This window comes from Onychomys torridus, chromosome 5 (assembly GCF_903995425.1).
Source record: "Onychomys torridus chromosome 5, mOncTor1.1, whole genome shotgun sequence".
NCBI lineage: Eukaryota > Metazoa > Chordata > Mammalia > Rodentia > Cricetidae > Onychomys > Onychomys torridus.
In genome coordinates this window covers 115,202,647-115,215,708 of record NC_050447.1, presented here as the reverse complement: position 1 = coordinate 115,215,708, position 13,062 = coordinate 115,202,647, and the positions used below count along the sequence as shown (strand labels likewise).

At 46.7% G+C, this 13,062-nt stretch overlaps 1 protein-coding gene across 3 annotated transcripts in view; it reads right to left on the bottom strand.

Annotated features, from left to right (window-relative positions):
• The window catches only part of Hivep1 (HIVEP zinc finger 1), a 137,149-nt gene that overhangs the window by 122,117 nt on the left and 1,970 nt on the right, over window positions 1-13,062 (bottom strand). The window contains exons 1-2 of one of the 3 annotated variants that reach the window (XM_036186983.1): window positions 12,340-12,454; window positions 8,867-9,009 (exon numbers count right to left, since the gene is read on the bottom strand). In XM_036186983.1, the coding sequence (XP_036042876.1) occupies window positions 8,867-8,906 (40 nt within the window). In that variant the 5' untranslated portion in view covers window positions 8,907-9,009; window positions 12,340-12,454. Of the gene's footprint in view, window positions 1-8,866; window positions 9,010-11,935; window positions 12,033-12,339; window positions 12,455-13,062 lie in introns of those variants that run through there. The other 2 variants (XM_036186984.1, XM_036186985.1) reach the window with 2 other exon arrangements.

Sequence of the window (13,062 nt, the reverse complement as noted above, 5' to 3'; positions counted from 1 at the left end):
CTCTCAAAAAGCAAAGACTTAAAAGGAAAAAAGTTTATAATCCTTCTAACCCCGGCCTCCCCACTACTGGTTCTGTATGCTATTCTTAACGCTTCACTCCATAGATGGAGAGCACTGACAAACTAGCCCATCAGGAAAAGGTTGCCAGCTGTCAACATCAGCCAGTGTGAGTGTGACTGTGCATGTTGGAAGCCAAGGGGGTGGCTACGTAGATCCCAGCTGTGGCACTCTGGGCAAGTGACAGTTTCTCCATCCCTCCCTTCCTCAGCTATAAAACATGGTTATAATTCACCTACTTCATGTAGTTGAAACAAGCACACATGAAAAAAGCACTTCACATACAGCTCTGTAATAGACCCATGGAAAGGGTAGCTATGTTGAACACCAGAAAACCACCTGAACAGCCTATTTCTTGACACCAGCCCAGGACAGCCATAACTATGGGAAGCCATATCATTTAAAAGCAATTAGACACAAGGCACCTGGTTTATCTTATCCATTCAAGAGTCATCACTTGAGTCTATGCCTTGAGGCCATCCTGGGCAGCATGGAAGCATCCCATCTCAACACTAACAAAAATAAACCGAAATATTGGAAAGAACACTCCACAAATATCACCTACAGGAAACCAGTAGGTGGCACAAAGTGGACTCATTTGTCACTCTGTTTATCTGCACAGAAGGCTGAATGAACCAAATATGAGCCAGGTCTTCCCCACTCCAACCTATGCTAGCAGAGGAACACTGAGACTGGGAAACTACCTAGGCTCCAGGGCGTGGATGCTCTTTCACTTACTTATGCAATATAGCATACTCCCCTAACTGTATGTCTACACCACTTTTATTTGAATATTATAGGTATTAGACAGTTACATGCTGGTCTTACCATTTTCTTCAGTGACAAATCTCAAAGTTGTAAGACAAGAAGGTGGAAGTACCCCCTCCAAACAGCACAGCCATTAAATTTATACTCATCATTTAGTATCAGACAAATAAGGCTTTTTTTTGGGGGGGGGGGGTTCTAGACACGGTTTCTCTGTGTAGCTTTGATGCCTTTCCTGGAACTCACTGTAGCCCAGGCTGGCCTCGAACTCACAGAGATCCACCTGCCTCTGCCTCCCAAGTGCTGGGATTAAAGGTGTGTGCCACCACCGCCTGGTTCAACAAATCAGGATTTATATCAATCCAATAGGTATGCACATGTCAAGACCACCATGGTTCCATTCATACATAGGAATGCCTATGTTAATTACACTGTAACTCTAATTGTAACGAATCATCCTTTGAGTATTTTCTATCTTTAAATACTTCTGCACAGCAGCAGTCTTAAAGTACTCTCTAGAATGGAATATATCATAGACCCAACTCAAAACTTGGTTAAATTTTTACAATGATAAGAGCAAAAAGTAATGTAATCTTCTGGGCATGGTAGCTCTTGCCTTTAATCCCAACACTTGGGAGGAAGAAGCAGAGGGGCTCTTCATGAGTCAAAACCCACCTGGTATTCATATTGAGTTCCAAGCCAGCCAGGGCTACATACTAAGACTATGTCTCAATAATAATAACAACATAATCCTGTGCAACTGTATAATATATGAATCTAGAAACCCAACGGTCAAAAGGGCCTTCTTGAAGAACTGAGCAGTCTTGTGAAATGACCCTGTGTGGATATACGTTCTCATGCTCGGTGAGGAATCTCCAGTGCTCGCTCTAACAAGGTGATGTACTGCAATTGGCATATTAATACATTTCAGAAGAGCACCCATAATTAATATGCAGAAAAACACTGCCAAATGTTCTAAATACACATTGAAAAGTAAAGCACTTCATCTATTCATGAGATATTGAACACAAGAACAAACGTTACCCAGCCTCGCTCAAATCACTGCGTTCTAGTTGTGGGGCTTAGGAAGAGGTGTACAAGAGGAATTTTTATTCCCATTACTTAAACACACTGTGTGCAAAGATGCTCTAAAATAAAATCATTATTGTAGTTAATTATATTATTGCATTTTATATTTTCTTTCAAAAAGAAAAAAATGGCTAATGTTTAAAGGCATTCAGAAAGCATCAAACGTATTCTCAACATGAACTGAAAAATAATTCCTTCAAAACAAAATGAGAGGTTTCTATATTAAGTCCATTCCCATATTATTCCAGTCAAATTAAATAATACCAGTCATTTGTGTGACAGGTCCTAGAAACACCAGTGGTTTTTTTTCATATATATCGCCGAAAACTGGTTTTTAAATTATTACTTACTTACTTTCTAGCTTCAGTCACATACAGAAAAGTATTTTAAATAAGCCAAGGGGTTGTTTTCCCTACAGGATTCCTGACCTCTCAAATCATTCACTGTCAGCATGGAATGGCTGACCTAACATTCAAATGTGTAAAACAATGTGTAAAAGCAATGTGTAAACAGAATTCCCCCATGGCAGTCATTAGAGTTAAACAGAGTCTACTTATGAACTCAGTAAGATAATGCTTACATTAACAAGGCAAGCTTACATTCATGACAGAAGCTTTTATGAAAACCACCACTAGAGCAGGCCCATGAACTGACAGCAAGTGAAAATATTCTCACTAGTGAGAGGACCCTGAAAAGCAGCTTGAGTTTCTCTTCCTACCCTGGAGTGGAGCAGGGGACCGAAATGACATCTCCAAACATAAATACAGCACTTCAATCCCATGTGATGAATCACACTGAAATATTTTATAAGCTTTCAGTTTCCTAATATTAGAAAGAGACTAACATTGTTTAACCTCTTTTAGTATGTTAAAAACAAAACAAACAAACAAAAAGGCAAGCACTAAGGGAGTTCAGGTGGAAAAACAGAAGGGGTGGTAGAGAGCATGGACTTCCTTCCGGGGGGGGGGGGGGGGGGGGGGCTTTCTGCCCTGGCTGCCCTCTCCAGGATCCCCAGTCTCCAGTAGTCAAGACAAGAATGACCTTCCATGAGTGCAGACAAGTGGCCTGTGTAGCACCAAGTGCAATCAATAAAGAAAGGGTTCTCTGTGGGCACTCCTGTCCTCTGCTTGTGAAACACACGCAACCCAGAGGTTTGACGTAAGCCAGTTCTGGGATGTGACTTGTGTTTCAAGTGCTCACCCTGTACCAGGCATGTGACAAACGCTTCTGCAGCCCTGAGGTCTAGCCTTTACCCACTATCTGCACTTTACCAACAAGGAAAACAACTTGCACAAGACCACACAGCTCGGCGTCATATCAAGAAGTCCAACTCTCAGCCTTCAGCACCCATCAAAAGCACAGAGCACAACCATCATCACAGAAACTTCCTCCTCCAGTATACAGGAACTCACACACAGAGACCCACAACTGGCAATGTGGACAGGGTGAAAGACCTTGAACACTCAGTTCTAAATGGGACATCTCCATCAAACCCCTCCCCTCAGGGCTCAGGGAACTCCGTGGAAGATTAGACAGAGAGACTGTAAGAGACAGTGAGGCTAGAGGACACCAAGAAACAGTGTCTTCCAGATTCAACAAGATTGATGAACATATGAACTCAGAGACTTTGGCAGCATGCACAGGGCCTCCACAGGTCTAAGCCGGATGGGGTCCCAGTGCTGAGAGGGGAAGCAGACACAAGTCCTCATCCCTAACCCAGAAGTTTCTTCCAATGGAGTCTCACTGGACATACAACCTACTTAAGGGCAGGCCCCATATGCCCAGCAGTAGATGGCCAATATGGTCGCATGAGCCCCAAATGCTGCCTGGCATATTTTAATAAAGTTAACTTGCAGAGGGTGAAAAACACCACATTCTCTGAGGTGTTCATAGTCAAATGCATGCAACTAATGAAAGTGAAAACTAGTCATATCAAATTCTCAAAATATGATTTCCAAAACAAAAAAGGCTAATATCTGGTATTTTCCACATTGACTTTTCATCTTAAAGAAGGTGAGGCTCTGAAGCCTTGCATTCAGACACAACAAAACAGGCAGCAGTGCTTCACTCTTCCACAGCCTGGAAACGCAGAACAACCAGTACAGCACAAGACAGCCCTGCATCTGAAATGGCTGGCATCATCATCATCATCGTGTGAGTTACCAGTTCCTCAAGCCTCGCCACCTCAGAGATCAAGGAAGACCCCAGGAAGGTGATGAGGATGGTCCTCCATCCTCAGAGTATGGACTGTGGGCCAAACGGCCCTGCTTCCCTGTCATCTCACTAGGATCACATGTGGGATCTTGGGCCTTGAGAGCTGCCACACCACGGTCTGCCTAGTGTGGTCGGTAGAGCACAAGGCTGGAAGAGACCCTCTCCTGGGAGGCGACAAGGACACTCTGAAGGGCCCCCCTCAGTGGGACTTGTCCTATGCTCTTCCAGTTCTCCATCCACTCCGCAGAGTGCAGTGCTGGAACTCTAAGACCACCTGCACTGTGCGAGTGGGAAAGGGCACAGACAGAGTCTACCTGGACTATGTGACAAGGATGTGGAGACCTAATTCCTACAAAGCGGACAGAGCACCAGTGCTGTATAACTCAGCCTCATGTGCTTCAAACCTATTTTCTGCCTTTGCCCAAATCAAGTCTTCTCAGATCTGTCTATGGAAGCATTTCTGAGGACAAAAACCTGCCCCTTTGGGAAACAGAGCCCACACAGGCCTAATAGTAAGATCCACACAATGCATACATACTGCTTCAGAACAATCTGGTACTTATAAGACTCATATGCGTGCCTAAAACTTAATTTTGGTAGCTTTCTCATCAGCTTATTTCCAATCCCAAACTTCCCAGGGGCAGAAACACACACACACACACACACACACACACACACACACACACACACACCCCTACAGCAGAGAGCTGTGAGAACTCCACTCACTCTACTACCTGCCTCTCTGTACTCAGCTTTTCAAGCAGAACTGCAAGCTTCCCGGTGAGCAGAGGGGCTCACACTCTGTCCAAGAGGAAGCGGGCCCTGCAGAAGGCCCTCGTCCCTGAACTCCTATGCGACTCTAATTCCAGTCTGTCCTTTACTGAACAGCCCTAATTAAGCAATCGTCTACTGTGATGGGCCAGGATCTAACACTTCAAGTCCTCTTCAAAGAGTGAAAAATATCCTAATTTCAGCAAAGATGCAAGTTTCTTATTCTTATTTATTCTATATTTGAATAGTACAGAGGGTATGCTTTTAATATTTATGAGCCAAGGAATACTTCACATTGATCATATACAGATATACCTTGACTGAAAACAGCCTAAGCTGAAATTGTGTTTGACAAACAAAAAACGTAAGATATAAGAGTGGGAGGGATTTTGTTAGAAGGAGGGAGGGTTGACATGGTGGAAGGGGGGTAAGATGGGCAGGAGGTGTGTGATTAGATTACATTATAGAAATGTGAAACCACCAAGGAACAACTTTAATCTAAAAATGAGTTTAAAGGGTAGGAATACAGCTCAGTGATATAGAACACTACCTAACATGTATAAGGCTCTATACGCAATCCTTACAAAAAAGAAAGACAAGACTGAGAAAGTGCATTGACTACACTTGACTAATGACCACTCTCCCCTAGCCCGAGCTACAGTGCACCACAGGGTCCACTGTTCCTTCCTAATTGCAAACTGACTAGCTGCTGAGACTCACCTCCACTGCCCAGCAGCAAGAGATCACAGGAGCACATCCTAAGAAAATAGCCAACTACCGACAACAGTCTCTACGGAAAATAAATTTTTTTAAATCGGTTGAGACAGTGTCCCACTAAGTTGCCCAAGCTAACTTTGAATTCCTGGCCTTAGGAATCCCTGGGCCTCAGCTTCCTGAGTTAGCTGCAAGTTAGGTGAAGGCCACAGCCATCAATCCCAGCTACAGAGGGTGTCTACTGATTGTGTATCACTTTACACAACTGTAAAGCTAGGAGATCATAAAGTAATCCCTAAGTCTGGGATTCATTAACAAATTGCTGGGCTCTATTAACTAGCTAAGGCTGCTATAAGGCTATCTGCTACCCTCATACAAACTGGAACATGGTTCCCTCTTAGACAGATAAATCCTAAAGACAGGCCTCCAAATGCCCACCTTGACAAGTATCCCTACCCCAAGTGCCTTGCCTGCAGCTGTAAACAAGATGAAGTCCACTCTTCAAAGAGCTCAGACTCTGAGATCAGAGAGAAGCACACATATTCAAGTTCCATGGTTTCTCTGTGACTTCCACATGTTACATTTAACAGGCTCCAGCTCAATCCTCACCTCATTCAACTCTGAACTATACTCATCCATTATAACAGAAGCCCAGAGAAGTCACCTCTGCCAGTACAGAGTTCTAGTGCATTTTAAGGCAGGAAACGAGCACTGTTTCATGATTCCAAGTAGCTCAGAAAATGGATCATATGTCCAAATGTCACCTTATGACTGGCCAAATATGTTTCTGCTGAGAACACTTACAATTATCTAATTGTTAAGATATCTCTACTTTGAGGGTGTTTTCCTAGTACAACAGAGCTGAAAATTCCCTGTCACCCAACGACTGCACAGCAAAAAGCATCGTTCCCTGTGAGGACCGAGAAGCATCTGTGCAGCAGGCATGCAGAAGTGGGTAGTACTGAGTGTGGACTAATGCTAATATAAACAATGCTACTGGCCTGTGTGTTTACTACACTATGCTTAGCATTCCGGCTGTGTTTACAGCTTCTACTTACACACACACAGAAAGAGAGAGACAGAGAGAAAAGCAGACAGAAAGAGAGACGGAGACGGAGAGAGCACTGCATGTGTACTGTAGAGTGGCCTCAGGCAGGACCTAAGAAGGATCCTGAAGAAAGTGCTGTCATCACAGGAGGTGACAGCTCCAGAGTCAGCTGTGCAAAGATCCCTGAAGACCCTCCAAGGGGACAAGGTAGACAACCCCACCGCTGAGGCTCCCAACCCTAGTCACTAAGGTGTGCTTTCAGTTTGTTTTCAATGTTTGTTCAGGGTTTTTATTTATTTTTCTTGTTGTTGTTTCTGATACAGGGTTTCTCTGTGTAACATCTCTGGCTGTCCTGGAACTCACTCTATAGGCCAGGCTGGCCTTGAACTCACAGAGATGCGCCTCTGCCTCCCGAGTGCTGGGATTAAAGGAGTGTGCCACCATCAGGCTTGCAGTTTTCAACAAACAAAAATAAATAAATAATAAAATAAAATAAAGAGCAAAGAAACATAGAAAATAAAGACAAAATATTTTGACAGTTGTAAAATATATTTCTATTTCATGCTAATTGTTATTACAAGAGCCAAAAAGTCAAGTTTTCTTTTCATTTGTAAGATTAAATGGTAACCTTGGTATGCTAATGTTCATTTACTATTGAATGAAAAACAACTTTCTTAAGTATAGCCTGACAACACAGTATTCATGAAGTCTACCTTGGGGCTCATACTCCAGGCCACCAGGGTCACTCATCACTTTCTTATCACCCAAGGCAGCCTCCACATACAGCAAGGAGCTTAGATGAAGGTAGTAGCATTGTTACCTCTTACACTGTACTACTCTTTACTCTTTCTAGATATACAAATACTACTGTGTTGCAATTCCCTCAGTTTAGTTCTTAAAAACTGAATGTGGGGGTTAAAAAAGAAAACTTTAGCAACAGTACAAGATTTCTAAACAAGCACAGACCAAAAGTTAATTGAAAACCAAATGCATGATGAATGCAAAGTGGGAGGGGGGCAGTGCTCACTGATGTTACAGCGTGGACTGCACTGCCATCTTAGCTCTGGACACAGATCAAGTGTACTTGTACCAAACCAGCCATCACACACTCAAGGAACCTGCCTGAAATACCTCGGCTCAGATTCCAAACTATTATATGTTACAAAGTGCCCGGTTAAACTGTCCAAAGTGTTCTGTTCCTCCAGAAACATGTAACAACTTAAAAGTCTCCAACCACTGCATGTATGTATCAAATTAGTATTGGTCTTTGTGCGGCATTGCTAGTGTTAAAATATTTGATTTTAAAAATTACTGTTACAGTTTCTGACTTGAGTTTTGTTAAAATAAATAAATAAAAGGCTTGGGGTTAGGGCAGAATTTCCAACCATTTCTGAAATGCCCCTAACCATACTTCTGCGATTTGGTACCATCCTATGTGAAAGAACAATCTCGACATCACCTCAAAGCACCCATCACTGAAACCTGACAGATGCTCCACGGCCACAGCATCGAATGGTCATCTGAGACCTGATTCTTTGGTGTAGAAATAAACAAGCATATCACTTTAGTGTGCAAATTTTCTTTTGGTGCTGGGAATAGAACCCAGAGCCTCAAGCATGTTAAGCCTACACCCTAACTCCAGGCTAGACCTCCAGCCTTATACACAAATACTGATGAGACACTTCTTTGTTGAAAATAAGTCAGTTTGTTCTGACTTCTGCAAATAACGTGCTGTGTAAACGTCACTTCCAACCTTCTTCACTTCTTCATCTTCACACAACTTACAGAAGTAAATCTCTGATGGGTATGGGAATGCAGCGGGAAAGCTCACTGGACAGCACCTGCCTAGCATGTTTGAAGTGCAGGGTTCAATCTCCCATTGACACAAAAAGGATAGAGGAGGGATTTTTTTTTAAGTGAAGATAAAATCACAGTGATTCAATAATCAGAAAATATCAACCATCCATTTCAGATTCCATAGTTCCTGTTAAGAAATGACAAATCTCAGCCTTGAACAGGTCACTGGAAAACTAATTCTGTGGAAGTAATTCATTCAACACGTAAGGGCCAGCTACTACATAAGACAAGGAGGAGTGACACAACATGGAACTGGCCATGAAGCAGGCTCAGTGTCTAAGGGACCCAGAGCCAGCGACACACTTGATGACGAGGCCCCTGGAAGCCTTTCTTCACTGAACAGAGCCTTACCTCGGAGATTTCTGGGATGAATCTGCTTCGTTCGAGGCATTTTCTTAGACTTAAGAGCTCCTTTTTCTTCTTAGAAATTGCTGGAAGAGCAGGTTACAAAAGGCTGGCTCCATGTATTTGTCTGACATCAGTTAATCCACATGCTGGAAAGAAAAAGATAAAAGCAGTAAATCTCACTACCTTCAAAAGAAAAGGATACTTCAAATGTTAGAGCTTTGGGCAGTGATCACTTAACCACGAGACAAAGTAACCTTCGTAAACATCGTTCGCTTTGAGCTAAGCCTAGGACAGGTCATCTCATCCATCACTCCCTAGGCCCTCTTGTTGAGAAAACAAGAGGAAAGTCATTAGCCATAGATGAGACAAGAGTGAAAATATTCACTTTAGAGTAGCATTACTGGAATTACAATTAAAGTTAGTGTGAGTGACAAAGACACGCTGTATACAGTCCATGTGCCCATTCCCAAGGGAAGCCCAATGTCCTGGTCATGTCATTTCAGTTGGCTCAGTTAGCACACACAGTTGCTATGGTGGCTGTTCCCCAGTGATGGCACGCCTCCATTCCAGGCTCACAGCAGGACTGCACATGCCTGTGATCAGCAGCTGCATGTTGACCTTTGAGTAGACACAGACAAGCCTCACATCCATGCTGGCGCACTTAGTTATCAAAGAAAGATCTTCCAGATCATTCTGTCCCCTCTGGCACAGGCCAGGCACTGTTCTAGTCTGTGTAGGTTACTAAAGGGTTGCAATGCTAGTAACACAATATGACTATGCTGCCTAAACAAAAAGCAGCCTTTGGTTGTTTTTGTCTCTGAGGCCTGGAATTCACTTGTTACTGCAGCATAACCTAGTCTATCCTGACTGTGCCTTTTCAAAAGCAATCTGAAATGCATGGTGCCAATATGTAATTATCCAACAGGCAGGTCCACCCCACAGCCCATGGGCAGTAGCCAAGTTTAACTAGGGATCTCCATGAATGCCACCCAATACAAAAAGATAAACTTACTTAAAACATTACAAGTTTTCTTTTACCTTTTTTTTTTGGGGGGGGGGGGCGGTAACACTGTTGCAAAGTTTTTGAGCCATGACATTATGTTGCAATGTCAGGCACAAAAAGGTTATATGCCTGAAACCTAACCACCCAAATGCTCAAATCAGCAACCCTAGTCTCCTCTCTTCCATTAGATTCTTTCTCAATAATCAGTTAAAATTCTAGCCTAACTTCCTCCAACAACGCTGATAAGCAAAGCCCATTATGTTGGCATGAACGGTGAAACCAAGTTTAATCACTAAGCAAACACAAATGATAGACTAAGAATGCTTTGTTTAAAACCTCTCATATCTATTACTGCACACAGCACAAGAGAACACTTAGAGGGTACCTGTTTTACGATAGAGTTTCTACTTATCACCTAACTTAATCCTAACAACTGAGAGAACAGCTCTAATACATCCATTTTCCAGAGGGGAGGGAAAAAAACAAGTTTTGGGAGAGGTTATGAAACCTGCCTCAGATCAGTAACTATGGAATGTGGCCCCACATGACTCTATGCACATTTCCTCAGAGATAACACTTACCTACCCTAGACACCCCCCTCCCAATGATGAATGACACAGCAAATTGTGAGGACATACTTTGGAATCAAACCAGACTGGGTTCAAGGCCAGGCTTTACCCCATACTGTGTGGCCTTGTTCAAGGTACTTAACCTCTCTGAAAAGATCAGATTTCCCAAGCTGTAAAACCAGGAAACATTATCCACCTCAGAAGGGTTGTTATAAGGACCAAGCTAAACAACGTAGAAGCTTTGCCTGCCACACGAAAATGCTGAAATATTAATTCCCGGGAAGATCGCCTCTAAGGGAAAGAATGTGTCTAAGATCCCAGAATAAGGTTTTAGAAATGTATGCTTTCACTTTAGCTAAAACGCATAAGGAAAAGGCGGCTACAATTAACATGCTTGTGGCTGTATTCCTAACACGGCTGTTAGTCGGCACAAGCATAGGGCAAACTATTCACAACCTAATGCAGGAGGAAGAATACGAAACACGATGGTCATGGTCAACGATGGATGATGTCTCTTGCAGCACCAGCTAATGACCTACAAAAGATAGTGCTCCTCACCTCCCTTTACCACAGAGGCATCCGCTATCGAATTCAAGAAGGTTCCGACTGCACAGAGAATTTAAAGATAAAGCGCATCCAATGCTCCGTTCCTTATTAAAACTAAAGCTTCTAAGCGGTCACAATATTACGAAGTTTTTAAAGCGTAAACTCTGATTGTAAGACGATCACGTGACCCCCATCAGCTCCGAAGCATAAAGGTAGAATATGCAAATTCCCAACCTGTAACAGCTTTGGGCGACCCGGTTTTGCAGCCTCCACCCCCTGTCCCTAGCTGTCCAGCCCACGTTTAAATCCAAGGTGGAGAAGTGGGTTATTTTCAAAGACGACAGCACCGTAGCGACTAGGAGGAGTGATCAACCATTCTTTCTCGGGAAAGAAATGCATACTACAAGGTGCAAAAACAGGACACGATCAAAAAGCGTAAAGACAGTCGCAAGGAGAAAAAACATGAATGAATGTGGAGGGCGGAGCCTGGGAAAACCCCTCTGCAACGCTGCACTGAACAAAGCGCTTCGCATGCCAGAAGGAGGGGGGAATGGAAGTGCCAGCTCCGGAAGGAGCCTGGAGTGGATGCGGAGAGCCAGAGGAGGAGGACAGAGCAGGCAAGCGCGGCCGCCTTGAGACTCCTCCTCGCGCCAGCCTCGCCACCGCCCCCTCCCCTCTCTAGCCGCAACTCCTGCCGGAGCCCGACCCCGCGGCGAGCCCGAGCCGCCCCGCGCCCCTGCCCACCTCCCCCGATCCACCGGCGGCGGGCGCGCGCCCTACCCGGAGAGAAACTACCCAGGTGGCCCGGAGTAAACAGGCACTCCGGGCAAAGAACGAAAGGGAAAGCGAGCCACAAAGCCGGGAGGTGCGGAAGCCGCGGCCTGGTCTCCCGCAGCCCCGCCAAGCCCTCCTGCGTGAAGCGGCGGTGGCGACCGGGAGGCCGGCCCTCCGTACCTGCTGGACTCGCAGGACCGCAGCTCCCGCCGCCCGTGCGGCCAAGACCCGCCGAAGTGGCAAGAGGCTCCCGCACGCAGCATCCCCTCCGCAAGGTCGGCGCCGGCACACGCGCACACACTCACACGCACACCCGCGCGCCCGCCCGCCCGCCAGGGGGAGGTGGTCCCGGCCCCCGCCCCCCGCGCTGCGCTCTCCCGGGTGCAGCGCCCCTACCGCCGCGCTCGGCCCGCACCCCGCCCGCACCCGTCGGGAGCTGCGCTGCACTTGACAACCGGGACACAGGCAAAACCTCCTCCCGCGGCCCCGGCCCCGCCGCGCCCGGTCCAGCTGCCGACGGGCACCGAGGCGCGAGCAGGGCGCGGGAGGGACCGGGTGAGACCCGGCGGGAGAGGGGCCTTTACCTCTCCCGGGTGTCCGTGAGGACGGCTGGCAGCGCGAGGGCGACCAGGGCGAAGGTCGGCGGCTTCCCCCGCGCGTGGGCGGGGCGGCAGGGGATCCCCGGGGGCGGCGGGGCGGGGGCTGCGGCGGGAGGGCGGGCTCGCGTGAAGCCGGCCCGGGGGCCCCCTGCCGCCCCGCCCGCCCGCCCGCCGCAGGCCCCGCCGCGGGGACCCAGGACGCGGGGAGGAGGCGCGGCCCGAGGGGCGGGGCGGGGCGGGGCGGGGGAGGAGGCGGGGCTCCGCGGCCCGGGGAAGCCCGGCCGGGCCGCAGTCGGGGGCGGTTGGCCCGGGAGGAGGGGCGGGGCCGGGCGGCGCCCGATTCTCTTTACCGTCTTTTGACTTTCTAGAGCAGGATGTGGGCCGGGCCGGTGACGTCATGGTGTCTCCCAGCCCCGCCCCTCGCCCTGGCCCTAGTGGGGAGGAGGAGGACCCGGGAGGGAGGGGGGGGACCCCAAGGGGGTTTCCTCGGCTCCGCGGAGAGGGAAGGGGAAATCATTGTGAAACTTGAAACTCATTAACTTTGAAAAATAACTTTTAAAAAAAGAGAAAGAAAGGGGGCGGGGTGTTGGTTTAGAGGGTCGGAGGGGACGCGTTGTTAAGCTCTGAACTGAAACCTCTTTTTTGGTGGCGGATGTTCTATTAAAAGACCGAGGAAAGCCAAGGTTATTCCGGAGAGAGCCGGTGCTT